At 39.9% G+C, this 27,842-nt stretch overlaps 2 protein-coding genes and 1 long non-coding RNA gene across 6 annotated transcripts in view; 1 reads left to right on the forward strand and 2 right to left on the reverse strand.

Moving 5' to 3' along the window:
• LOC118235328 (dynein heavy chain 11, axonemal) overlaps nt 1-4,890 on the reverse strand; it is a 74,883-nt gene extending 69,993 nt beyond the window's left edge. The window contains exons 1-8 of the mRNA XM_035432546.1: nt 4,443-4,890; nt 4,028-4,171; nt 3,487-3,683; nt 3,000-3,189; nt 2,574-2,673; nt 1,923-2,134; nt 1,257-1,490; nt 164-331 (exon numbers count right to left, since the gene is read on the reverse strand). Of these exons, the coding sequence (XP_035288437.1) occupies nt 164-331; nt 1,257-1,490; nt 1,923-2,134; nt 2,574-2,673; nt 3,000-3,189; nt 3,487-3,683; nt 4,028-4,171; nt 4,443-4,667 (1,470 nt within the window). The 5' untranslated portion in view covers nt 4,668-4,890. The remainder of the gene's footprint in view (nt 1-163; nt 332-1,256; nt 1,491-1,922; nt 2,135-2,573; nt 2,674-2,999; nt 3,190-3,486; nt 3,684-4,027; nt 4,172-4,442) is intronic.
• A 721-nt stretch (nt 4,891-5,611) lies between these two features.
• On the reverse strand, nt 5,612-15,659 carry LOC118207607 (transcription factor Sp4-like). 4 transcript variants are annotated; one of them, XM_035381377.1, is made up of 6 exons: nt 15,043-15,659; nt 14,614-14,723; nt 12,506-14,051; nt 11,120-11,339; nt 9,344-9,534; nt 5,612-8,044 (listed from the first exon to the last, which is right to left on the reverse strand). In XM_035381377.1, the coding sequence occupies exons 1-6, from the start codon at nt 15,047-15,049 to the stop codon at nt 7,800-7,802; spliced, it is 2,319 nt and encodes a 772-aa protein (XP_035237268.1). In that variant the 5' UTR covers nt 15,050-15,659; the 3' UTR covers nt 5,612-7,799. The 4 variants fall into 4 exon arrangements, with proteins under 4 accessions (XP_035237268.1, XP_035237276.1, XP_035237260.1 ...); XM_035381385.1 differs by having other exon boundaries at nt 9,344-9,543; nt 14,614-14,702; nt 15,043-15,658; XM_035381369.1 differs by having other exon boundaries at nt 9,344-9,543; nt 15,043-15,658.
• Nucleotides 13,961-27,390, forward strand: LOC118207628. The gene is made up of 3 exons (XR_004761430.1): nt 13,961-14,095; nt 21,289-21,574; nt 24,388-27,390. It is a non-coding gene; the product is annotated as an uncharacterized LOC118207628 (long non-coding RNA).
• The last annotated feature ends 452 nt before the right edge of the window (nt 27,391-27,842 follow it).

Here is a 27,842-nt window from a genome sequence, read left to right on the forward strand (position 1 = left end):
ATTATTATTTCAGTATGTGGCACAAAGACTAAAGAGCTGCACTTGAGTGTGTGCCAAATGCCCAGCAGGGCAGAGCTGTTTGCTGTTGGGTCTTCAGCCAAACCAGCAACATTTTTTTAGGCAGGAGAGGAACATGCGCTTCAGCATTCTTGCTTCACATTACCTGGCTGTTGTAATCCAAGGGGTTGTATTCACTGCACTTGAACATCTTGCAAAGCTCCATGAATTCCTCATACATAGAAGAGACCTGCTCACTGTACACTTTCCCTTTGATCCCTCCAAATTCAAGTTTCTCCAACCTGTGGAACTCTAGCATGATGGTCAACAGGTCCTGGAAGTCCTCATTCCCAACAAACACACACACACACACACACACACACACACAAATACACAAAGCCATGAATGCACATAGACAGAAATACTCATCCATTTGCACACACACATATGTACATACACAGGCATATCTATGTAGGCAAGGCTAAGTTAGTACACAACAAAGTGGAGTGTGCGTTTAAGTCAGTGTACAATATTCTTTTGGTTTACACTATGAAATAATTGTACAATACTAATCACAGTATCAAGATTGTCTTTAAGGGAATAGCTCACCTTCTGGAGGTTTTTTGATTATTTCAGTTTTAGTGAATGTGTCTAATCGATCCAGACAGTTTTTGTGTGGCATGAAAGATATTATAGATACTTTTATTCAGATACGTTTCTGATGACCGGCCAGTTTTACAATGGTTGGTTCAGAGCCACTAATAGGTTTGGGGTTTAAAGCAGAAATACAGCTAGTATGTCATGCTTACAGAGCCAGTATATATGAACACAGTAGTATTCTATAGTGTTTTTCACAACACAGGTACAATCTGTGGCAACATAGTGCTGCTGTACAAACTGTACTGGAGTTACTTGAAGTGCATTTTCTTGCTTTAAATCCTGTGGTGGTCGCATTGTCAACCCCCCTCCCCCCTGGCCCGTGACTGTAATTAACTCCCCCTAATCCCCCCACAAATGCCCCATACCTGCCACTGTGAAGTCAGCAGGCAGTGAGAAACTTTGGTAAGCATTTAAAATATCCTTCATTGCACATACAAACTGGGTCAATCAAATACATACACAAAAATTAAAATGATAATAAAAACTCCAGAAAGTAAACTATCCCTTTAAGACACAAATAATTTAAATGAAGGAAGCAGATGTTGGTGTGCGGCATATTTCACTTCTGAACTGTGAGGTCTTTGCTGGTGAGCCCTCACCTCCAATTGCAGGAGGCGTGTCAGGAAGTGGTCAAAGCGTGCAAACACCATGGAGGAGGGGAAGTCCCAGGGCAGATACCCCTCTCCAGAGTTCACGTAGCTGGGCAGCTTCTCACGGTACATCCAGAAGGTCTCCTTAACACACCGGAAAAGCACCACTGCTACCTGCACATGCTCGAGGGCTTCTTCCATCTCTGTCTTCAGCAGCTTCTCAGGGCACAGGAACACAGTGGCCTGCATGGGGGAGGGTGGGGGCAAGAAGGAAGTCTACATCTGGACTATGAAAAACTCCATGAAACGTGGTTCATGCTTTGCCTCCAAACTTATTGCATTTGAACAAAAAACAGGGACATAGCTCTGTTTGGGGGAGGGACATAGCTCCGATAAAACCCTAAACAATGTCACTTCACATAAGCAGATGTATGCAGCTGTGTATGGCCAGCCACTTCTTTACAGCCTGAAAATTGGTTACAGCTGTTACAGCTACCATGCCAGAGGACTATGCAGCTAGTGCCTGTAGACCACCAGAACTCAACCGGCTACAGTCATTAGCGAGGTTGAGGTGTGCAAACTACAGTGTAGTTAGATTACATTCCATTTTGATTTTTAAGCACATCTCCACCCTCTCTTAAACTGATGAACGTAGCGCAGTCCCTGGCGAGATACCTGCTGGATGAAGAGGTTGCAGAGTTCCTGCAGGAGAACCACGATGCGTGCGGGCGCGCGGTAGGAGTTGCAGTGTGTCCAGACAAGGCAGATCAGGTGGAAGAGTGGTGCAACAAGAGGTTGCAGACCCGGGAACTCCTCCTCCTGCAGCCGGGACAGCAGCCTGCCGAGGGGGCGCAGGTGAAGCTCCACATCCTGGGCCTCCTGCAAGGCTGAGATGCACAATCACAATCTTAGCCTGACAAATGCCTCAAAAACTAGCTGCAGATTAAAGCACTCAAAAATCAGTTATGATTTTAGCTCTGCAGAGGTACTAAAGGGAACATCAAGTGAAGCTAAACACATCACATCTACATAAATCACCAGGACCTGTATGAGTTTGTATGATGTAATATTAATATAATGGAAAAAAATATAAATTACTCTTTTTAATTGCATTTCAATTGCATTTCCAAGTCTCCACCATTAAAATTGCCTTCGCAATTTCAGCGTCAAACCTCTTTCTTACATGTTTATGACAATACATTAATAATGATGATGTATGAAAACCATACTAACCTAATATCTGAAACTGTCACCCCTATGAAATATAGGACGTCACACTACAGTAAAGTCTGAACATTCTAAGAGAGATTCCTATGCCTCTCTTACCATCAAACACATCTTGAATTGTTGTTTTGAAAGTTGGGTAATAGCTGCTCTCAGTCATTTCCAAGATTTTCCTCATCTTCTGGACAACAGGGCTTTGAAGCTGAAACAAAAACGGTATTTGCTAACCATTCATCTTGTGAATAGGTGGAAACCATTATCTAGCTTGAAACTGACAGCATTGTTATCCTTATCTTTGATCTAATACTTCACTCTTTTGATTACTTACACAGCATTATGAGTTCTTAAACTTCTGAAATTAACAAAAGGACACACACACACACACACACACACAACAGCACTGTTTACATCTTTAAACAGTTTGCGCCAGACATATATATATATATATATATATAACTGTTCATATTATCACACAAACACACACAGCACTGTTTACATTATTAAACTGTTTGTCCCAGATGTATATACCTGCTCATATATGCTTTGCATGTTCTCCTTCCGGGATTTCCAGAAGTCCAGTTCAGCACTAGGCCCGGGGTCCAGGCCCTTCAGGAGAAGCCTGGCTGAATCTTCTTTCAGAACCTCTCTGATCTGATGAGTCCAGCTGATAACCATGGTCTCAATAGCATGAACCATTGTCCGGTCATAGCTGTCTTGCCTGTGTGGTATGACAAGGCACTTGCATTTACTCATAACTTAAGTCTCTGTACAATATACAAGAGTTGCATTTTTTTCTAACACATTATCAAAACTTTTTGGCAACTGCTAAACTGATAAGGTTGTGTAAGAGACGAAAATAAAACATTTGCTTAAACATGCTTCTCTGTGGTAAGGATAAATCACAGTTGAATTAAATAGAGGCAGACCAACTCACATTACTAATGCCAAAACACATGGTTATCAGTCGACTGCAGGCATCATTCTGGCACTACTACAACCGGTAAGTATTTCTTACATATTGACGCTGGTCTGTGGGTTCCCTTCAATCCTGGAAGTTACAGCGGGAATAGGAAGAACAGTTTTCCCAAAAAACCGGCCCCTCACAACCAGCACCTTGTTCTGTAAATTCTCTGTGTGCCAACTGACATCTTGAGATATCAACTGAGGCCAAGTCCTGTGATTCCTTGTGTTTGACAGAACTGGCACAAAGACCTTGACAAAACAAACACATTATTGTCCATCAGTTGCCTATGGAACATGAAAAGCAAACTGTCAAACACAAACATGGGTTTGTGAAAACTCCAGCAGTCTGCTCTCGGCAGCCACATCCTTTTACCGTCATTGCACAAATATCTCAATCTCAAAATATTAATATTCTATATTAACAATTTTATACATTGATTCTATTTCAATATGAAATAACCCAAGAAGGACTTAGAGGATTATTTGTGTTATTGTAGACATAAGTCATGATTTTGACTGAAGTACATTGAAATACTCTGTCGACAGAATAGGCCTACGATGATTGACCTAAATAAGTTTTGAATGAGGCCTACCTGCTCCAAGGTATTTGATAACTGTTCCAAAAGTGCCGGTGTCAATATCCCAAAAAGTAAATATTTCTTGTAATTTTCCGTGGGAATGACGGTCGGTTGCTTCTTGAGTATATACATACCTCTGTTCTTAAAATCAGGTGGAACCTAAAGGAAGAAAGGTACAAACCGCACACACAACTCACGCGTTGCACATCGTCCAAGTAATGTCACCGGAACATTTATTTAACAAGTAGACAACCTTGGTTTACCGTAAAGTTGACTAAACAAAATTCAAACGTAGATACCGAATGAGTACAAAAAGCAAGTGTTCAAAAAGCAATATGCTCTTATTGCAGTTTCGTTAGTGATAGGCAGGATTTAATGCCAAACTGGTTAGAAAAGTTCATTGATAACATTTTTCTGGCACTACACTTACTTCTTCGGAAGCAGTTAAAACTCCTGCTGATGTGACACTAAAGACCAGCATCTTATTGACATCCTTTTCAAAAAAGCCCGTTAGAACTTTCTGGTTGTCCTCCACGGATACATATTTCTCCCATCTTTCAGGTTTAAGTTTTAAAATTAGGCATAGCTTATTTCCAATAAACTGTACTCTTTCGTCTTCTGCAAAACAGAAAGCGTCCTCCTCTTCGTCAGACATGTTTTTGATAATTTGTTCAGTAAATCAAGTTCTTTGGTGCAAAGAGGAAATACCAACTCTTAGCAATTGGTATTTTCACTCCATCCCAAATAAACATTGCATTTGAAAACCTACGATACAAGGCTATTAATCACCGCTTTACTTTGACAATACACATTTTTGCACCAGGATTGTAGCTGCGAACTCCGGTGCTGTGCACGAGCTCTCTTAAAAGCAAAGATCCTGAGTAGGTTTGGGGGCGGAGTAGCGTGTTGTTTCCTTGGTGACGAGTGTAACCATTTGGCTTTATCTCGTCATGCCTAGGGAAGAGGGCGCACCATGCAGCCACCCAAATAAAACATCAACCTCTGAAAACCTGATGGTTCACAGGAAACCCTCTTTACCATTTTCCCTCATGTTTTATTCTTCACGTGGCAATCGCAAACTCTACTGTTATATTGCTAAGTTACTTCGTTAGAAAGGCAAATGCTGCATACAGAGCCGTTTCATGTGAGACAGCATGGGTAATCATGACCCTTACCCCTGCTTTGACAGTCTAAATTCCATCACAAGGCACATCAGATTTGTATGAAATGTCCAATACTGTAGCCCTCACCATTACTGTTTCACACACTAAATTGTATCATACAGTGAGCTAACTAGTTCCATTAGTGATTAGCCATGATTCCCAAATGTATGTGACGAGTGTCACTGCTACTTTGGATCCCAGGTGCTGTATGGCCCCTGTAAATCTGGGACAAACGTGGAACAAGTCACACTCCGTATATAGGTTCAAAAACTGTGTACATGCAAAACTTTATCGGGAGACATGTTGATGTTAGAATTTCAATAATATTGCATTAATAATAAATAATAATATTTTCACTTTATAATTATTACATATAATGGATGCCAGGCACAACAATTAGTACAGATGTAACAAACAATCCAACAAAACAGAAGAATACAAGAGAATTACATATTTATTTACCTTGTCACTTTGTGTTATGCAGACAACCTTTTAATTTTTTTAATTCACAAAACACATTTGTACAAATTTATTGGTTTAAAAATGTCAATAGACTGCAGCCTTTGAGGCATGCCTGGCAAAAATACATTATTAAACATCATGGGGACACAAATAAATGTTTTATAAAAAAGATTTACAAATGAGATGCCACTAGAAAATATTAAACAAAATCATTTGTCACACAAAATGTTACCCAAAAACTTTTTTCAATTGTTTGGTATCAATTATTCTTACTTTAAAACAACATTGGTACTGAAAAACTTTGACAAATTGAGATGCTGTGACACATATAAAAAGACCACAATGTTTAAAATAATACAAATCATTACAATAAGCAGAAAGGAAACATGCTGCACATGACCTCCTGAATTCATAGCCTACTACACACTATAGCCTCTTCAATTTGCAAATGTAAACCTTAAAATAAGTAAATAAATAAATGAGCAAATATACAGGCATTTACCGCTGCCAGAATATAAATGAAACTGAAAAAGATACCCAACACCTAGAACAACACTAGGACAATATTTCATAACATCAAAATTACTAAATGAACCACTCTACAACAAAGCAAGACACATGGCATTAAAATTGGAACAGGAAAAAATGAAAGGAAGGGGAAAAAAAACTTTTAAAAAGTTTACTCCAATGTACAGTACATTATTGCACTCCTGTGCCCTTGGGCATCCAAGGATGTGGTTTAGCTGCAGTTTCTTTAAGAATTGGGCACTATACAACATCTCTTAGAAGACACAGTAGTGGACTTGGAAAGCTACCTCACAAGAATTAGCTATAAGAAGGCCCCTTCTGCAAGTTGGGGAGCCGTGATTGAACCTGTTTTTGCAGAATATATTAAGGCATTGTAGTATACACCAAGTCATTGAGTAGCTCAACAAGGATGTAACTAAAATGTACACATATATGTGTATGCATGTATTCATATTTTCATATGTATCCATAGACATATACATATATTTTACTTAGCTCTTTAAGACAAAAAGAGAGCATGTTTTTATATAACAATAACAAAATGTAATAATGTAAACATGATTCCAAGAAGATTGTCTTTAATAGTATCACTTTCTCTAAATGTATCAAGTAGTAGAAAGCTATTTTTAAAATCATTCAGACATCAGTGATTCTGGAAATGTAAGCGCATTGTTAGTAAATTCAGTTTAATATGTGCTTCTTGTTTTAAATGTGAACATTTCCTCAAATAAATAGGAAAAAAATAATTACTTAACCACCTCAATAAAAAGAGATTCAAATCAAATATATTTTGCATTCTTTTAGAGCTGCATACTCATAATTTCTCTGAAGGACAAAACCATAAATTCAATTAAACCACAATGTGCTTTCTCTATAAAATTTAAATAACAATGTTCTGCATATGTTTTCATTATATTAATTTTCAGAAATTTCATTGACCATTCAGAACATGATTCTGTATTAGTAATGAAAAAGGTAGCAATTGTTCAATGTTACTGCTCAAGGTTAATGACAAAGTGCACTGTGGTTAAACTGAAAATAGGCCTGAGTGTTTAGATACATTTTCATTCTTTTAGAAGAGAGTAAAATCAGATTTCATTCACATAGGACATCAATATTTATCACACTAATTCCCATGGCTTAGACTGAATAGTAAAATCTAGCTTGTCTGTAGTTATGTATAACTTTAATCTGTCCTTCAGGTATGTTAAACTGTTTCACTGCCCTTCTATACCTGAACCATTCAACGTGAACTATGGTCAGATTTACTGCACTATTTGTCCCATAGACATAAAACTGAAATCTTTTTTAACAGAAATCAAAAGTAGAAATACATTCTGTGCATAGAAATAGATTTACTGTTTTTTCCATAATTACTGTTTCTAGTAGCATTACTCTTTATCCTTAAACCTTCTCTTTGTGCTTATTAGACTAAGAATAGACATCTTTTGTGATTTAATAAATAGCTCTTTTTCAAGCACAGTAAATTTCATAACCCTTGACTGTTCATACAAAATAATAATTCTGATGTGCAGGTATGTCTGTTTGTTCAGTCCATTTTATATCAAGAAAGGTATGCAACCATTAAGTGCAAAATGTCAATTAGTACCCTGGGGTGGGCTGGGGGTGGTATCTCAGAACTCCTCCATGTTATTGGAAGTGGCAGGCGTGGCTGGGTTGGAATCTTGGGAGAGGGATGCCACAGTAACAATCCTTGGTGACCCTAGAACCTCGTTTACAGTGGCCTCCATGTCTTCCGTGGTGACTATGGTCAGGGCTGCACCACCTTTTTTGTTCTGGTGTGTTTTAATGTGCTTGGAGAGGTGGTCGCTCCTCATAAACCTCTTAGAGCATTCTGGACATTCAAACCTCTTCTCACCTGTTATTAAGAAGAAAACAGTCACAGTGTTTCCATGACACACATCAAAACACCTCTGTAAAAAGAGTAACATGCTCTTAGGATGTTGTGGGCCTAAATCCCACATGTGGTATGCTCCCCTGTTCAGCTCCAATGATCTGAAACATACACTTTCTCATAAGGATTTCACATGCATTTATCCTCTATCGTTCAGGGGTGTCCAGGTCTCATTCCCAAATGTACGCCCCTGTCATGCGTACCTGTGCGCACCCCTATGACTAGGCTGGGTAACCAAAAATGTTCAAACAACATTAATATAGTGATTACTAACAACATCAGGTTAACCTGCAGTAAGTGTTTGAGGAATTTAATTCACATTAAATTCCTTAACTGGAATTTAATGTGATCTAAAGACTATTTTCGTGACTGCAAATCTGACATTTTCCCAATACTCCATCAATAATTGTAGGACCTAGCACCTGGAAGGCATTAAAAGCACTGCCAAGTATTCCATCATTTACATTTCTTTTTTTGATACATTGGTCCACAAGCCTCTTCTTGTAATTTCGCACACTCATTTTTGTCAGTCGAATCAAAGTCTCAGAATTCTGACTGACAGGCAGGTCAATATTTTTTCTGGACAATATTTTTGCTAATCCTTTCTTATAATTTAAAAGACCCAAATTATTGGTTAGTGGTTTAAACAGCTTCTGAAGATTGCCATTTCAGGCTATAATCATGTAAATGCTGACCCATTATTCCACTTAGTTTAGGCAGCATCAAACAATTCCAAATACTTATGATGTAATTTAATACCAAGAGGGCAATTAGATCGCATGGAATCAGTGGTCAAGAGACGCAGAATGGCTGCCCTGAATCACACAAGTTGGTGCTACACATTGTTGGTGGTCGAGGAGAGTTTTCCACTCATCACTGTAAATCGCTTTGAGCGTGAGAAAAGTGCTATACAAATGTAAGGCATTGTTGTTATTATTACTACTATTATTAACTGGTTTCACTTTGAACTTTTGATTGAAGCAGTAATATTAAAGACCTCTTTTTGTTGGCCAGAAATATTAGCTTGTACTCCCTATGGATCCTGCCTCATACAACAGTGATCAATAAAGGCTAACCACAAGCTAGCTCAAGCTAGTTGCCTGAACAGGAAGTCAAAGTCAAAAAATTAAAAAACTAAAATATAATAACCAAACCGCATTTTCTGTGAGTCTACTGTTTTTTTCACATGCAAACATGTAGCATTCCAAAGCTCTATTTCGCCATCCCTCCTGCCACACTTGCGTTCGTCTGTGTCTTTCTCACCTGTATGTGTCCGGCGATGTCGCTGCAGCTCGTCGCTCCTGGTGAACCGCTTGCCACAGAAGATCCAGTTGCACACAAAGGGTCGTTCGCCCGTATGCCAGCGCAGGTGTGCCCGCAGGTGTGATGTCTTCCCATAAACCTTCCCGCAGCCCTCAATGTGACAGATGTGCTGTTTCTTTTTCCCTGGCTCGCTGTTGTTCCTGGCAGAAAACACCCAATAAGTACAAGTGGAAAACCTCCATGCACACACCAATGCTAAAAGCTCCCAACGGCTGTAAACAACTTCAAAAGTTAACCTCTTCAAACAGGAAAAAAGATTTTTGGCTGACTGTTAAGTGCAATACAGTAAGTGTTTTCATGTTAATATTTTTTTCTAAGGAAAATGTGTGAAACAAAACAACAAACATGTATAGCATTACAACCCCAACCCCCAAGGCTCATTAAAGTGCACCAAGCTCATAAAATCTGGCAACTCCAAAAAAAAAAAAAAACTATTTTCTGATATACAGTTTTCTTCTGCTGTTACAGGGTACAGGGTTGTCCTCCAAAGCTGGCTTGCTGTTTGGTAGCAGGTCATGGGGCATCTACACTTCTGATGTCTGCCAACAACACTAGTGGCACCAGACATCAATTTAGAGCTGATGCTGCTTAGATATTTATACCACCGGGACGTGTAAATTTCATAATATGTACTGTAAACTCATCTGCATGCAAAAGAAATCACTGGTTCTCTGGAATGTCAGACCTGACCTTGAACATACAGTGAAAGTCCTTTGGTGGCTAGGAATTGCCTGCTTCAAGTATCAGACCATGAGCTAAAATCTCACTATGATATTAAGGTTAGCCAGTGCAATATTGACTAGCTTATTATTTCTCACAGGTACCCTTGTTGCCGAGCAACCATTTTAAGTTCTTGAAATGAAAATATAGCTAATCAACACAGGCATCCATGTTTTCATAAGTCTTTTTGTGCACTCATTTAAAGTACTTCATACTGCAGCACTCAGAAGCAACAGAGCCTCTGTATTATTTTATTCTACACTGATTATTTCAACAAAGAATTCTTTCCACATTATTCACTGAACAGAAAATTTATTTTTAGTTTTCAACCACTGGGGCTCTTTTTTCCTTAGTTTATCCCAATTTAGAAAAGCTCAATTTGTGTGTGTGTGTGTACATGCACATTACTGGAACCCAACTGAGAATCCACACAAGCATGCACTCTTCTCTAAAACATGCAATATCAAGCCGTCGCTTAACACCACAGTCCTGTGACAGACGTTGAATCAGAGGACACTTCAGTGGAGCGTGTGCAGGCAGAGTGCAGATGCCAAACTGATTTGAGGGGGCTGCTGGTAAACGATGAGAAAAGGAGACCCATCCAAATGAGATCCATCCCTTCCAGACAGACACAACAGCCAATGACGCATCATCCACTCTGCCCACCACAGCCCTCACTGGCACAGGCCAGGTTCAATACCAGGCCATGGGACCCATCCACATATTATAACAGAGCCTTAACAGGATGACTGGGGTAGGCCTTCCTGTATTTCTTCATAACTACTGGCAAACTCAGTCTCCCTCACACATCACAAATGTCAAAAACAAACAAAACTGGATGGCAGGTAGAGGAAATATTTTGCATGAATGTGTCTCACACAACACAATTGACATTTGGGACAGCTGCGTTTCTTCTTGCTATCGGATAAAAATGTGTTTTTAAAAAAAAACTGTGACATAGATCCGCTTCTCCGTGTCAGAGTTGGGTGTACTCGCCTGCCTTCCCCATCCCGGCAGTTCGGGCACGAGCAGGCGACCCGCCGAAGCCTCTTGCTGGGCTGCCCTTCCTGATCTGAAGTGGTTTGGTTCTGCTGCATCTGGACCTGGGCCATCTGCTCAGGGCTCACGCCACTCAGGGCTGCATTTGCAATGTTGCCCATGGCAACAGTCACTGGCGTGGGCTGCATCTTAACTGCATCCTGGCCCTGCTGCTGGCCTGGGAGAGGTAAACCACTTTGAGAGGTAAACAAACTTGATGATAGATACTAAAAAGTATCTGCCACTTTATGTCTGTGGTACATGAGACTCATTGTGTCAATGATTACTTTGCTTCTGAAATGAACTTAACATAAATATATTTTGTGCAGTGCCACAAATAGTGGCCACATATACATAATCTGCCACCATGTTTTTACACCCACACATTTCCAGCGAGTGAAGGAAATATGAACCATTACTCCGCTTTCAAGACTGCAGTACCTCAACCATAATTATAGAGCTATCAGGAGTTGTCTCTAGCTAAACAGGGCAAAAAGGACAGGTAAAAATTTAAGGAAACTTTTCAGTAGATCTTCCACAAAGAAGGTAAGACATTCTGCTTATCAGCAAGACACTTCCTAATTCAGAAGTGCATACTCCAAGTACCCAAAGGACAGTAGATATTTTCTTTGATAAGATATTTTAAGTGGTTATTTACCTGTTCAGAATAAATCTGTTTTTTCTGATATAATTCTGAAGGCTGTCACACAAATCGAACTTTATGCCCTAAAACCTATCAAATAGGTTCTGGCGTCACAATGAGCAGCTGACATCATGCTTACCACACATAACAATCCTGATAATGTAAATGTTTAAAACATCTCCTAACATTGCAATGCAAAGGTAAATCATAAAATACCTTGGTTACCTGTCCTAAAAGGAAGGCTATAGAAAGGAAAATCCATCAAAAGACTGTGTGTGTGATAAAACATGTATTCTTTACATTTATCCGCAATCTCTACTTTAGAAATGACCTCATCTTCATAATAATTCTGAATCAGATCAATGATTTTCATATATTGGGATTTAATAAACAGAATGAATAGGAAATACTTTGTAGTTTAAGCTTAACTAGAGTGCAAGATAACAAATGCTTTTTTAATATTTTAAGCTGAAACATTTTTCTGTAAGCATTCTTTTCAATCAAACAAGCCACATTCTGCCAGACTTATGGTAACTTCTATATGTAGAGCTGCACTGATAATCTACAACTAAAAACTGACATTTTACTGCTGCAGATGCAAAATCCCTAAAATGGCTATATGATCTCTCTCTCGCAAAGCAGATTATCAAATCATAAATAAAAACGTCACTGAGGTCATAAGAGTTCAAGGAATGACTCACCTTGCACCCCCGTGATAGTAAGAGGGACTCCCTGAAATTGAACTCCCGCAGCACCGAGGTTAGCAATGTTGACAGTCTGAATGTTTGGCACCGAGGTGAACTGCGCTGCGTTGAGCGTGATGGGAGTCCCGCCCAGCGTAATAGGAGCAATTTGGGCGAACGTAGCACCGCTGGCGTTTGAGGTTACAGGAGTCAAAGTGAGCTGCTGCGGCACTCCGGCATTTTGAACCTGCAGGTTCGGAAGGCCTTGAATGTTTTGGACTTGCACTGTCTGCCAGCTGATCTGGCCTGAAGGAGTAAGCGTGGGCGCGCGAATGAAAACTTGAGTCGGGCTTTGGACCGCCTGTAGCTGCACGTTCTGAAGGGACTGTGGTTGTAGCGCCTGTACAGTCTGTCCTGGTTGGAGCTGTATTGCCTGCTGAGGAAGCCCCTGTATCAGCTGCTGCTGGGCCGGGTGAATTTGGATCTGCTGCAGAACAGGCTGCCCCACAATCTGCACGTGCTGGATCTGACCCTGTTGCTCCTGTACAGACTGCACTCCGTTTGTCTGAACTTGACTGGAACTCTGAGATTCGCAATCCGAGGAAAGGACGCTCTGCGACTCTGGCTCCGCTGCGCTATCAGAAGTGGAAGGGGCAGTACTGAACTGCCCGCCTTCTGGCGAGGTCACTACCAGTGAATCGTTAACAGTGGTCACAGCACAGGTGGAAGTGACCGGGGATTCCACCACAGTGCTGCCAGCAGTGGAGATGGGCGTGGACACAAGCTGGTTGCCGTTGGAAACTCCGCCGTCAGTGGGCTGAACCAGCTGAACTGACCCTCCTCCCGCGGCCACGTTGTTGATCACAGGCAAAGCCAGAGTAACTCCGCCTATGTTAACGGGCAACGTGGTCACCACTTGAGTCTGAGCGCCCGAGATTGCCTGTAGTTGCACAGGGAAGGACATTCCCGGTCTAATTTGAAGAGGGATCGCCTGGTTCCCCACATTCTGCGTGACAATGTTTGCCGAACCAGCCCTGTTCGGGGTCGCGAGGATTGCCTGGTTATTCCCGGCAGGAATTAGTTGAATCTGTTCCGATTGTACATTGAGAGCAGAAGGGTTTGCTGGACTGATCTGAATTTGCTGACCGTCCACAGTCTGAATTTGAGGTACCACCTGATACTGAATGCTGCCCGTCGCATTTTGCACGTTCTGCACCTGAATGACTTGAAGCTGTTGTTGTCCGACAGGCGCATTGTTTGAACCGAGGGCTTTAAATTTCCTCGTCGAGGTGTTGTCATTGGTGTTAGTTGTGGTGCCTGTAACTGTAACTCCAGCGGTACTGTCTTTAGATGAGTTCGGCGACGCAGAAACTATCTGCCATCCGTTCCCTGTCAGCTGCGTCGTGACCAGCTCAAGTTGCTGGGGTTGGTTCTGAAGCTGCAGGAACCCCTGGCTCTGGTCGAGAAGGATCTGTTGCTGTCCGCCAGCCGGACTCTCGCCTGGAGTTCCGCCGATTTTGCTACATGTGGCTGCGAGCAGGGCCAGAGGAGATGGCTGCGCATCCTATCCACAGACAAAACGGACAGCCAATGTGGGCGGGTTTTACGGTATGAGTGTGGGTGTGAACAGCATTTCTCGGGGATGATAAACATATTTCACTTCACATATTCTAATGGTTCACTGTTTGGTAATTTGTCGAAACATAGATGTCGTGCTTTGTGGCTGGTGGGCAAGCTATATCAACGTTAACACCCACACAGGCATCTAATTGTAACAGGCATCTAAATGTAAAATATGAAATAACAGTTGCTAGCTTTGGATATAGCTTATTTAATGAGTACAAAAATCGTTAAAACAAAGGAGCGCACCAGTATGCACCATGCACACTGTAACATTTTTATTGTTAGAAAAACGCGGTACAGAATTCAATCGTAAGCTTATTCTCATCAAATACTGTATCTACAGACTACCACATGCATGCTGTAGTCTTAAAACCATGTCATGATAGCTACCTCACTCATTTGTACCGAAGAGGAAAGCAGGAAGTACTCATAATTGTATCTACAATGTAAGAGAACCGATAGCGAGTTCTAACAATGGTAACAATAATAACGGTGTTAGCTACCTGTGATCCAGAAGTTTTGCCTTTATTACCATAATCACCACCACCAGATGATTTTCCTCCCTCTGTCGCCATCGCTTCCTTCTTTTGATCTGCAAAAAATGCAATGTTTTCTGTAAAATAAAGGACGCATTATCTTCGTGTCAATGCAGGATAATAAAATGTTTTAACTTAATATGGATCGCTGGCTACCTAACAATCAATAATTTCGCACTAGCAAGCTGAATAGCCTATATAACAAATAACCCCATGTATATTAAGTAAGCTAACACCCCCAATATGCTACATCTTCCTGACACAACAAAAACAAACAGATAATTTTAATATTCATTAAGAAAAGTATTTCTTAGCGAGCTAAATAAAAATACTTTTTAAATGAGGGGAATGCGGAGAGAGGGAGGGGTGGAGACGGATGGGAGGAGGCTAACGTACCACTCATCTCGCATTAATAAAAACGGAGAGGAGTAGCTAGTTCACGAAAAAAGGCCGGACGATGTGGAATCAGAGGCAGTCTGAAGCTCACAGAAGGACGGCCTATTTTTCCACGAATGGCTGCTGCTGGGCTGTGGCGTAGCTCCTCCGGCCGCTATAATCAGATTCCTCTCTCTGCCTAAGGTCCCTCCTGCCAGGAAGGGCGGTGCCAAATGCAGCTCACGATCCAACCCCAAAATAATATAGGGCAAAACGTATCCGGCCGCGACACCTTCCAGGCTGGAGACACACTTCTTTTACGCTTCCGTTTTTTGTATTTAAACCAATGTATGTTGATATAATATATATCCAACAGTAAGTTTCAGTTACTGTATCCATATGAAGACCCACCTACCACATCTGACTCGCTACACTCGAACGGCAACACCCATTTGAAGCTTTAGGCTATGAGCATATAACTATCTTTTAATGCTGCGATTTTATACCTATGTAGTAGCGAGTGGTGTGTACAATTGTAGTGACAACATACACACAGATGCCATATATATGTTATATTGCCACACAGCCAAAACAAAGCTTTTTGTACAATTTCAGCTAACAGACATCCCTCCCTCCAATTTATTTAGCCTGGTAACATGTGCGAACGTCTATATGGGAATTGTATTTGGTTAGGACTTTCTCTTTCAATGTGCCCAGATATAAAGGACTACTGTTCCCATGATGCAGAGAGAAACGGCGGTACGTCGTAATCATGTTTGGTTGAGAAGGAGAGTTAAGGGCGGAATTTTTATTTTGTGGGGGTTGGGCAAAATGAAAGAAGAGGGCGGGTATCTTTTTCTTGAAAGTGTCACTGAGTGGTGAGCCGTGTTGTTGTCGGTTATCCCATCGGTATCCACGCCGGGTTACCTAGGGAGCAGAGCTAGGGAGCTCGTAGCCTGCTCTGACAGTGCTCATGGATTTTACGGAGGTAATTTTTGCTTACCTACTTTAGGCTACATTCTAAATTCTGCGATACTCATTTATCTCTCCTCAGAAAATAACTATTTTCTGTGCGAAGTACAATGCAACTAAAATATTTTAAAATACAGTCTGTGTAGAATGTCAAAAGCCCTGGCCTACATCCTTCCACTTAAAGCTGCACCCACGATCAATACATTAAAATGTTATTGTAACAGCTAATTTTATCCTACAACTAAATTTCCATGCAGCTCAGATAACGGGGATTTGAACGATCTGACAACCCAGAGCCAATAGGGGAGTCCTGACGACTGGAAAAGGTGGTCAAGAAATATATTGCAAATGGTGGCAATTGGCAGTGAAACAGAAATAAGGCTTGCAATATTGATATATAAATATCCATGTTAAAATGTATCAAAATAGACACACAAATATCACAAAACCATTAGTCCTGAATATAAACAGGATGTGTTAAAGGATGGCCATAATCAATATTTTGGTGGCTTGGTGCATATATTTTAAAAGAAAGAAAACAGATTTGTCTATTTACGAAAGAATCAGCCTTTTATTTCAATTCAGCAAAGGCAAAAGACATAGACTGTCTATTTGTCTCTGACTCAGTACTCTGTATAATACAGTCAGCACAACAGACTGACCAAACCTTCAGTGGAGCCTTCATTGCCACCATCATATATACAATTTATAGTGCATGGTAATTAGAAAAATGGCCTACAGGCACATAATCTCCAATATCCACAAATAATTTAGTTGCACTGTAGTATAGCATTGACAATAACATGCATTTTAAGGGCTACTAGGTGGTGCATCCTGTTACAGCACTGTTCCAGTGCATGGATGGGCTCCACTGTCATGTATCTAATCTGGACAGTGCCAGTGCAGACTGTGGCCAGCAGCCCTCCAGGGTGATGTAGGCTACAATTGGCTTTCTGATAGTTTGAGTTGGCTGTGATGACAGTGCCTGAGCGTTCACCAGCGACCCCAGCTGGTCATTCAGGCACCCGCAAGTTGGTCTGTTGGGCTGCACATGGAGTGTGTTCCTCCAACTCACGTCTGTGTGAGCCAGACCTGCGAACCGCGATGTGATAAGAAGTGGTGGCTGATGCCATGTGCTTCAGGGAATGCTTGTCTGTGCGCTGCGGATTCGACAATGAAGGCTACCATGAGAGTTGCAGCATGAGCATGATTGGGTATTCCGATCTGGGAAGAAAAAGGGGAAAAAGCGTAAATGCTTTAATGGTGCTGACTGATGACCCCTATAGTATTCAAAATAACGTATTCATTGATGGGAATTAAAAAGTGGAGACAACCAGCTGGGTTGACAAAAAGATTAAGAATCTATTTCAACAGTATTCCGTGTTTTAATATGACATTTTGAGAAATTAAATGACTCATTCTTGCATGAATTGTAATAGTGGAACAGATGTACATTCGCTTGGCTTTATAGCCATCTCCATGTGAAGGTCATCATTCATCAAAAATTATAAATCTGATGAAATGTAAATCCAACCACATATGCAAGTCTATTTGCAGCAGGGATCTCAAATTCAAAACCTGGTGGGCCACAGTGTCTGCTGGCTTCTTCTGTGTCTGTGTACTTAAAGACCTAACCTGAAAGAAAAGACAGACTGAAAGGAAACCACATGAAGGAAACCACATAAACCTGCAGACACTGCAAATTATTATATTAGCATCAACAATGCAAATGGTAATGATGCTGATGATGTAGTGATGATGTTTTAATTAAGTGTATAACGTTGTCGACTTGTTCAGAGCTTGTAAATTCAATTCATCCCTTTACTGTCTTCTGGTCTATAGTTGTGGTATTCTGTAGGGAGATGCCACTGGAATGTTAACATACTAGGCCTATATATAGCAATTGTGATTTCTTTTTTTGTTTTTTCAAATTCACTGATTTGAAGCAAACATTTTTTAATGCATTACAACAGAAAGTGTCCTACATTTCACACTGATAAATGTTAAAGAGAAGCTTCCAAAATTAAATTAGTGAACATTGCAAATAAAATGGTTTTAAGTGTTGTGCTAAAATAGGTCAAATTCAATGGCTCAAAAAAAACGTGAAATCTGGACACAATTTGTTTGTTATGCAAATTGAATGGCTTACTGCCTTCTTACTTCCTTCTAGAAGACTGACCAAGGAAAGCTGACAAAGTAATGTCTTGAAGTAAATGTTGTTTTCCAAAAGGCCAAGAGTCATAGTGCCACCATTAGATCAAATTGGGTGTTAAACTCTAATTGCCGTTTATAAAGCTGGCAAATTTAATGAAATCCCAGTAATAATAATAATAATAATAATAATAATAATTAAAACAAAAGAGTACATTTAAGTTGAAGGAAGATAAAAATATTTTCATCTATGTTGAAGTGGTAACCTATAGCCAAGACAAATGCATTTGACAGGTGGGCAGTAGCATGATCAGGAAAAGTTGGACTCCACGTAGCCTAGCCTATGTAATTTCTATGCATTTTTAAGAGTTCACTCTGATTGAACCGTTAATTGTTATGTCGTATGACTGTGATATTGCAACCTCTTATTTGTACAATCCTCGTGTGTAAAGGAATGGACCTTGTGATCAGTATGTGTAAAATATAATTATTTTGGAGTCCCTCCCACCACTTTCATTTGGTCCCTAATCAGAACCTGTTGCTAAGCAACAGTTTCTAGGAGGACTGCCATGGTTAAACCACAGATTATTCCGTCCAAAGATTCTTTAGTCTAAAGAATACTCGTTGGTTACAGTCCGTATTCTGAGAAGTAGTCACGTTATGCACGAGGGCACCAAGCTGAAGTATATGGTCTAGTAGGCCTACAACAATATGAACTGGTGGAAGGTAGACCTACATGGTGACGGAACACTAAGATTCACCTAAGGTAACCATAGGTTTACCATTTGAAAAGTAGATTTTTTGGAATGCCCCCCCTCCCCCCCCCCAAATTCAAATTCAAAGAGCTCCATTGCTTTCAGTGACCAGTAGATTGTTACATCAGAATTAGAACGTTCACAGTTAATCATTTTCCAGTCACATATTTGTAATCTTACACCTTAAAGGGTTAATAAAGATCAAGGTGGGTCATCTTTTTTCCACCAATCGCAAAGGAGTCAACCTTTGTTTCACACCACTTTTGATGTTTCATTTCCAACTCGGCACGTTGAACTTCATGCTGCTGTCCTTTGTTCGAATTCACACCACCTGGGCCTAGCGGAGTAGACTGTCCAGCTAATTTCCCAGACAACGAAGTGTGTTACTGAAAATGCATTATATTTACCTTTATTTTCAGTTCAGCTAGAAATTGATTTAAATTGTGGCCTATCTGGCTACAAGAAAGCAAACAGCCAACAGTTAAAGCCGCTAAATAAATGGCCTACATTTGATTTTATTAACACGTTGGTAACAACAGAAAACAGACTAGATAACTTAGCTGTTTAGTTGAGTTGACGGGAAAGGATTTTTGCTATCACCATAATTGAGTAGCCCACACATCAAAATGTGATTTTGGGGCCCTTCAGTGTGTGGCCGGTTTTCCATTTGTGAGAGTTAGCACTACAAGGCTGCCCTCTAGCGGTTATTAGGAAGACACGCATGAATCTAACTGAAGAAGAGACAGGACTGGAGACAGCCGCTGTCATGTTCATCAGAAATAGGCTACTGCTTTGTTCTGAATTGATAGCTGAGAACTAATCCTAATTTTCTAATGATGAAGGCTTACAGGAATGTAAATTCCAGATGTTCTGTACGTAACAGAACACTCCTGACGAGAGGTTCTGGTCGAGATTCGCCATCATGACCACGACCAGGTCGGTTATTAATAAATAGCCTACATTTACATCAACAAAAGGAAACTATTTCCAAATTAAAGCTGTCATAATTTTATGCATTACGAGCATTAAAAACCTACATCTAAATCATTTTCGCCTTAACCAGAGTGCATTTTTAATTGGACATTTAATTTTGTCACTGAATCTGACAAATGAAATATACAATGTTTTAGTTAATTTCAGTGACAGCGTGGGGAATTTTTCAGCAAAATAATTGCATCTTGGTTATATTCGTTTGAATTTAAGGATCAATTTTAAAATACATTAACATTGCTGTTAGATTGAACGCACCCCTAACTAAAAACGCTTGCCATCTTTACATTTGCGTGCATGAAAATAAGTAGCATCGCTACCACTTACTACCTGAGGAGGGCGATCCGTTGTTTTTTTAAGAGGATTTTTAAAAAGCAGATATTCAACCAGCAACATGCTGATCATACAAATATATAGCCAATCTAATTCCGTATTCTACATGTAGAACCATTTAAAAACATTATACACATGTAAAACTGCCACAGGCTCCAGCTTATTATATATATATATATAACGAATTGGAGAGCTGGAGCCCATGGCAGCTGTAATGAGTATGATGTTTTAAAAAAATATTGTTTTAAAATTTGTTTTCACGTGTGCTAAATGTAAACTGATTTTTAAACGAGTGACTTGAATGTTCGGGTGTCAAATATCAACAATCAACAGTTGTAACTACATAATAAATCATACCAAAATAAATACATTACAATCGCAATGGGATGCAGCCCATTTAACCACAAAATTGAAATGGCACAAAGATGTGAAGAAAATATTTATTAAATGAAATAGTAAATATATTAAATTATTTTCATCATTGTATACACTTAGCTTGCTCACAATGTAAATCATACCCCGAGATGAATAAATAAATAAATAAATAAATATTTGACCTGGATAAAAGTTGTCGAACTCTTCGCCGGGAGAGCTTTTACTTCAGACCCGCTTCAACTGAAACAGCGTTCCCAAACTCCGTGCCCCTTTACCTCTTTACCATGATACGGTGCATCTTTGGGGAAAGTAAATTATAAAAAAAGTTGCCTAAACTACGAGATCAACCAGAACACTAACAACAACAGCAATCTGCTGCGACTAATAATAATATAAATAATAATAATGTATAGCCTACATCCATAAAACCTAAGCGATTTAGAATGAGCCTTTCTCTAATTTTCAAATAAATATAGGACAAAATAACTCAATCTAAAAAAAAAAAAAAAAATTAAAAAGCAACAACAATAACAATTGCACGGACTAGCCTACTAAACAGTCTTAGTTCCGCATCCCAAAAAGATTAAATACACGTCCAGGACAATTTTTGAAATCTCTATGAATTTGAATGCGTATTTTTGGCCACTAGTGCTAACAGTTTATTCGCTATTTCTGCTCTTTTATTTTACAGATGACTGCAACTGGAAGTTCATTTAACATCAAAGATCCTCGCCGAGACGCAGCTTGTTACTTGAGAGGGATGGCGATAATCCCACGGATGTAAACTAACAAAGAAATCATGGGAATTTCGTTACGACAGAACAGCGTGCTACAGCCGGGTACACAGCACTGTTATGAGGCTCCCGCGGTGTTATACAAGCTTCAGAAAGAACAAATTTGTTATCCTACACCCGAGGGCATCTGCTGACGGATGTTTTCTTCTGAGTGGACGTGAGGAAGCGAGTATTCAACAGAAGGTGCTTATCTCGCTATGCACTTGTTCTGAGTGTTCACCGGTTAAAACTTGACGGATTTAAGTATTAAATTACCATTGTCGTTTAATCCGATGCTATTTATTTTTGCTCACATAGACAGGGGAACGCCACTCTGAGAACATATGCCCCTTTTATTGCTTTTTTTGACAGATGGATAAAGCTTTGCTAAGCCGACTGAACATTTTTCAATTTATGAACTTTTTCTTACCTAATATTCCGTAACAATGTCCAGTCCATGTCAACAAACAAACGAGCGAACGAACGAATAAATAAAATAAATAAATAAATAAATAATGCCATATGTGCAACTTTGGCAAAAGAGTTCCGGAATACACAGATTTACTTTAAAATAAAATATTTATACAAAGTTGTAAACTATACGTTTTGTTACTAGCATTTGAGAAGCCACAGTTTAAAAACCTGTTGATAGCGAATGATAACCTATATTTTGAGGTCTGCGTGATTTAATTAGCTAATTTAATGTGCTCATTCAATTAAACTATTTAAGAAAAACGGGTATTAAAAAGGAATGCGTGGGCTTAGAAATCACAGAACAATACATGCAAGGAGAACAGAATTTTAAAAAATACCATCATTGTTGCAAATCCACTTTTTATGATAGGGGCTAAAAGGCATTGGTCTTTCACCAAATTTAAGATCCATTTTGAAATAAAAACATGATAAGAAAATAGTTTATTTTTTATCTCTGTTGTTCAAGTAATCTGTTGTTTAAAGTATGCTAAAGGTGGTCATATTGATCAGAATTGTAATCGCCTAGAAATTTTCAGATCTGTAATGCACACTAAATATTAGCAGCGACATGCCAGCAAGAGAGAGGCCTACATTGTGACAATGTAGTGATTATCTTGGCACAAGGGGGTGTTAGCTTTTCCCTAGTGGTGTATGTGTATGTGTGTGTGTGTGTGTGTGAGTGTGTGTGTGTGTGTGTTGGGGGGATGGGGGGTATTGGGGGGTCGAGGAGGGGTACAGACCAGACCCTGAGGACCCTGCAGGAGATCCTTGGGGGCTGGCTGGCCACTTGTGTCTGAAGGGCAGGTTTATCCCACTTAATAAGCGTCCATAGAGATTGGTACTGCCCTCGTGACGATAATGCCTGCTGGGGCCATGGAGGAGAAAATCGTCTCCTGTGGCAAATGAAGTGTAGCAAAAGGGCACAATACGTCTGTCACTCAGCCTTAGTCTAACGTGGTTGCCTTTATTTCATATCTGGTGTGCAATTATTCACTGCGCAATACCGGCTATTTTTAATGCATTTCAGCACAGCTTTTACATTGCTACGATTCTAGGAAGGATAAAGGACTGAACTTGCTGTGAAGGCTCTCCGGGGTCCCCAAAACATACAGACCCCTTCGCATGTACACTGTATATGACCTGTTGCACGCATTAAATGATCCATAGCTATGTAACCAACACGGTGATCACACCCATACATGGACACAAACAGGAACCAAAATAATGTCACGGACAGGATTGCCTCTAAGCAGCATGACACCAGTGAAGGAGAGCTGCATGTTTATCCGCCTCACTCACTGCCCAGGTTGTTCGATTTTTGTGAAATTGGACAGAAATCGGAAACCCAATGAAAATGCGACGAGGTTTCGCGTCGTTGTGCGCTTCACCGCTGCGTTTGAAACATGTCCGTCTATGTAGTTGGCAGCGCCGCCGACAGTTTGGCCTGCCGCAGCGCACCCCGGGGGCAGCTGTCGTTGCTTCCCATTGCAGGCGATGGCGTACGGCACGTTTCCACGGCTGCCTTCCGCAGGGCCGCGCGCGGTGCTTTGCTGGAGCGTGCGCTCTTTTGAGTCTCGGGTCTGCGCGCTAGCCGCGCAAGCGCTCCCGCTCCTTTTGGGTATTCCGCTCACAGACGGTGATTTATGTGCCTGTGGTCTGGGGCTCAATGCTGGGGAGATCGCAGGTGTCCTGAAGTCCAGTGAAGTTTTAATATGCACACCCCATGGTCGCGGGGAGAGATGTGTGTAAGGATTACTGCGCCCGCCTCAGGGGGATGGGTCAATAAGTATTTTAAATGCATAATGGGCCTAGTCAGGAGTGTTCTGTTACTAACACCATTTTCACTATTCTTCAAGCTCATTCAATTCACAGAGAATTGTTCTTCACTATTTGAGCAATAGCAAATATGTAGGACTACCATATCACTTTAGTACATTGTTGGCCATATTTGTTTACTATGCTTACCACATCACATTTATATGGGACATCACAGTGTTTTGCTGGAATAACTAATATTTGCTCACTGGATATTATCATACTGGGTATAGCTAACCAGCACAGCTGGGGCATAGAACAGCATGGCCTGTTTTAATGCATTTTGGCACTTTTTAACTGAAGTAACCAGGTTTACAAGTTGGAAGATTATGGACAGAATGACAATGACTATGTAAAATATAATATTTATAAAATGATTATTTAACTCTTGTTTGAGTTGTTGCTTGAAGAAAACCACCATGAACATATATTACACATTTTTCTCAGCCAGCAGAGTAGTGAAATTAGTTTTAACCTGCGACATTCTAGTTACAAATCAAAGTTCCTTAAAACTGCGATACACTGGCAACCCATGGTGTCAATATTACTGTGAAACAACGCTATGCAGAAACGCAGATTCACTGTGCTTCTGAAGTGGTAGACCATGAGAAACTCAGTACATACCACACAAAAGAACATGCTTATCATACTGGCGTCACTTCTTATATTTTATTGTGCTGTTACGAGCATCCTTTCAAACTTAAAATTACTCTCCTTTTTCTTTAAAGGTGGTGAAACTCAGACGAATACGTCATAGGCCAAGCATTGCTCAGCAACACACCTATCAGCTTTTGAGCAATAAAAAGTCTGGGCGGATCACGCACGGAGGTGAATCAAGGCTGTTTCGAGAAGCCGCATGCCTGGGCAGGTGTACTGACGAATAGGAAACGACAGCCCAGGACAAATGAATGCCTGAGCGCGCATGAAAGTAATTACAGCATAAATAATATTCATGATTCTTGTGTAAATTATTATCAACATCAAGTCGTCATAAATGATATTCACATTTCCCAGGCATTGTCACGAGATGTACTCTTTATTGTAACTCAAAGTCGCCAACCATTCGGCTTGTGGTTGCCAGCAGACTCTAGGTGACAGTTTGTTTTGCACCCTGGCCTAGATTTCTTTGCCTTTTTATATATGGATATATGTTCTAAGAAAAGGCAAAGCACTGCTTGTATTCAGATGTTGAGGCAATGGATTTTATTTTAAATGTGCATTTGATGCCACGACACGTAGCAGAATAGTCAAAACCAAACTCGAATTGCCCTTCTTACAGTCTATAATAATGCTTAATTTAGGGGGCATTTCAAAACTCCATATTATTAAAATCATGGTGCCGTATCAATTACAGTATAGGTCTAGCAGAGTCTTGGGTTCAAATCTTGTGAGGGACATTGCTGTTATACCCTTGAGACAGGTATTTAACCTGAATTAATTCACTATCCAGCCGTATAAATAATATGCAATAATATCTAAGCTTTGTAAGTCACCAAGGGTAAGGACATATCCTAAGCAAGTAAATAGATTTATGCACGTCTTACTTAATCACATGCAAAGTAGAGTGTGTCTGTGCTTTGGCTTGAGTCTCTGCATTGTGAAATGAAGATGTCATTCCTGTTCAGTCTCTCCTGGCTGTGCAATAAGATTTACTGCTGTATCCATGAATGATTTTTGGCAGCAGATACTACACTCCTTGAAAGGTGTGTTTTTGTCAAAACACCAGCCTTGTACTCATATTGACTCAACTTGTGTCAAGCATGTTGATTCAGATTATATCTACAAGAAAATGTCACGAAAACTGATTGGCTCGAATGATATTCTGTTATTTTGCTGTTTTATAGCGGGGAAAATAAATGTTTAAATGCAGAGGGAAGTGAATTTATGTATGCTGTGGCATGCCGAATTAGCAAATTTTGCATCTGGAAATAATTTATGACCATACTGACTTTATTTCTGAACGGTGGAAATATGCAAGTTCAACAAACAAATCATCTATATACAGTTAAACTCCTGCACATTGTATTTGAAATAAAACAATGAATATGAGATTAAAGTGCAGACTGCCAGCTTTAATTTGAGGCTATTACCTCCATATTGGGTGATTAGAAATTGTAGCCTTTTTTAAACATATTATAAAAGTAACGAGACAAATTAACATTTTGACATACCATATGTTTTTGCTATGTCCCTTATTAGTTTATTATTTTCAGATTTTCCATTTTCAGCTTCATGATGGCCTGCTTTACTGGAATTAACACTTATTTGGTCTTCGTGTTGAGAGACATCAGCAACGGACACAATGTGCTAATTCAACACCTAGAATCAACTCTAGACATTTTGTTAGCTTCCTTGTGCATGAAATAATGATGCAGAGACACACACTAGCAAAGAAACTGCTGAGCAGCCAACAGTCCCATTACTTTTTCTCCCCTTTAATGGGGGACTATGTACAAAAAGGGCTTTATTTCCTACTCAGATGCACCCAATTTGGTTGTAAGCACCCTCAGATTAGAGCTCATAGCCTGCACTTTAAACTCATAGTCTTTGTTTTAATTCATATGCAGTGCGCTGGAGTACAGAGCCAAGACAACAAAAATCCTGTCACTGTCCCAATACGTCTGCATTTAACTGTGTATGTCTAAACCACAACCCGTGCAGCCCATACACAGGGGAGAGATCACACTACAGGGATCAAGAAGAGTCACCTGTTATCCACTCTATAGTTCAACCGTCAATCCTCAGGAGCAAACATTCTTTTGATGGGTACAAGCATCACAATCGAACAAGGTTTACTTAACCACTGCTGTGATCCGTATCCTGTAAATACAGGCACAACCCTCAGGAGAGAGACTGAGACTGCCCTCCCAGTGGCTTACATGGTGTGCTTATGCAGAGCACTAGTTCATGCAATCAATTAAGGGATTTTGTCTGGGGAGAATTTGATTAAGTGAATATGCACGTTCATGTTAAATAATCAGCATAAAAATTTCATTCACAAGGGCATACTGGTGCCCTGTTCCTTGCAGTTGCTGAAATTAATGTGTTGCCTATAAATAATAATAATAAAAACATTTTGTCACTCAATGTAAGGATGAAGTGCCTACATGGTTAGATTGAATGAGTGATATATGTTTTCCACAGTCATATGTGGTGATTTAGTATTTTATCTATCATTTAATATTGCAGGTCTGTTACAGCTGATTGTATATCCGACTAAAATTTTTCACTACACAAATTTAGCAAGACTGGAAAGTGTTGCAACAACTCTGCTATGCTGCCTCCATTCAAAGTCATTTCCGGATGTCACTTATTGACTCTGTATTATGTATGAGGAATTAAAACATTGCTCTTGGGCAATTCTCAAGGACTGAAGAAACTGTGGTAACAATGTGTTAAAGGATGGGACTCCAGGCATCCCTCAGGAATGTGCAGGATGTGAAATATTTGCACATTTCCCCCCACAGAAAGCCACATTTGTATTTTATGCTCATATATTGAGGTTCCATCTTGAGTACGTTTGATACAAATGATAGCCAAACTTACCAGTTGTACTCATCCATTCAATTTAGCTGGCCTTTTTCTCATCTCCACTTCAGAATCAAAATGTGCCTTAAAAAGGGCAAATGTTAAAACATAGTACTTGCAGTATGTGACAGCTGAATGCTGGGAGGTACGGTCTACTTAGAACCAATCAGCAGTGGTGAGACTTTGGCGTTTCATATGGATATAGTTGTCATACGGTACTTTTTCATAAAATTCAATATAACCACCAAAAGTTACGGCATATAGTATGCATGTCAGTTATGAAATTATTTTAGTAGAAAAGAAAAATATTTTTATGATTATAATCTTAACCATAGGTTAAAATTAGATTTGATAATATAATCAATTTCAAAAGTAATGATTCAATCACCATATCATCTGGTATTTCACTGACCATTCTCAAGCAATTTTTTTCAAGCATTTTCCAAATAGTTACATACTGGCTACTATATACTGGCTACTAAGTCATGTGATCTGTTTTTGTGGTTCAGTAGAACATAAAAGCTAAAGCTTTAATATTTTATGACTTGTGAATTACAAAGGTAAACAATTTGCCTCTCACAAATACTGTGTTGTGTTATCATCAACTTGTTTGCACTGGAAAATACTTTTAATAAATGTTTTCTTGTGGCTCTAA

This window comes from Anguilla anguilla, chromosome 1 (assembly GCF_013347855.1).
Source record: "Anguilla anguilla isolate fAngAng1 chromosome 1, fAngAng1.pri, whole genome shotgun sequence".
In the NCBI taxonomy this organism is placed as follows: domain Eukaryota; kingdom Metazoa; phylum Chordata; class Actinopteri; order Anguilliformes; family Anguillidae; genus Anguilla; species Anguilla anguilla.

What these genes read in the sequence shown, in the direction of transcription:
- LOC118207607 (XM_035381369.1), bottom strand. An exon ending in TACTATCACGGGGGTGCAAG is followed by an intron (nt 11,340 to 12,505) that starts GTGAGTCATTCC and finishes TACCTCTCCCAG; the next exon opens with GCCAGCAGCAGGGCCAGGAT. An exon ending in ACATCGCCGGACACATACAG is followed by an intron (nt 8,045 to 9,343) that starts GTGAGAAAGACA and finishes TCTTAATAACAG; the next exon opens with GTGAGAAGAGGTTTGAATGT.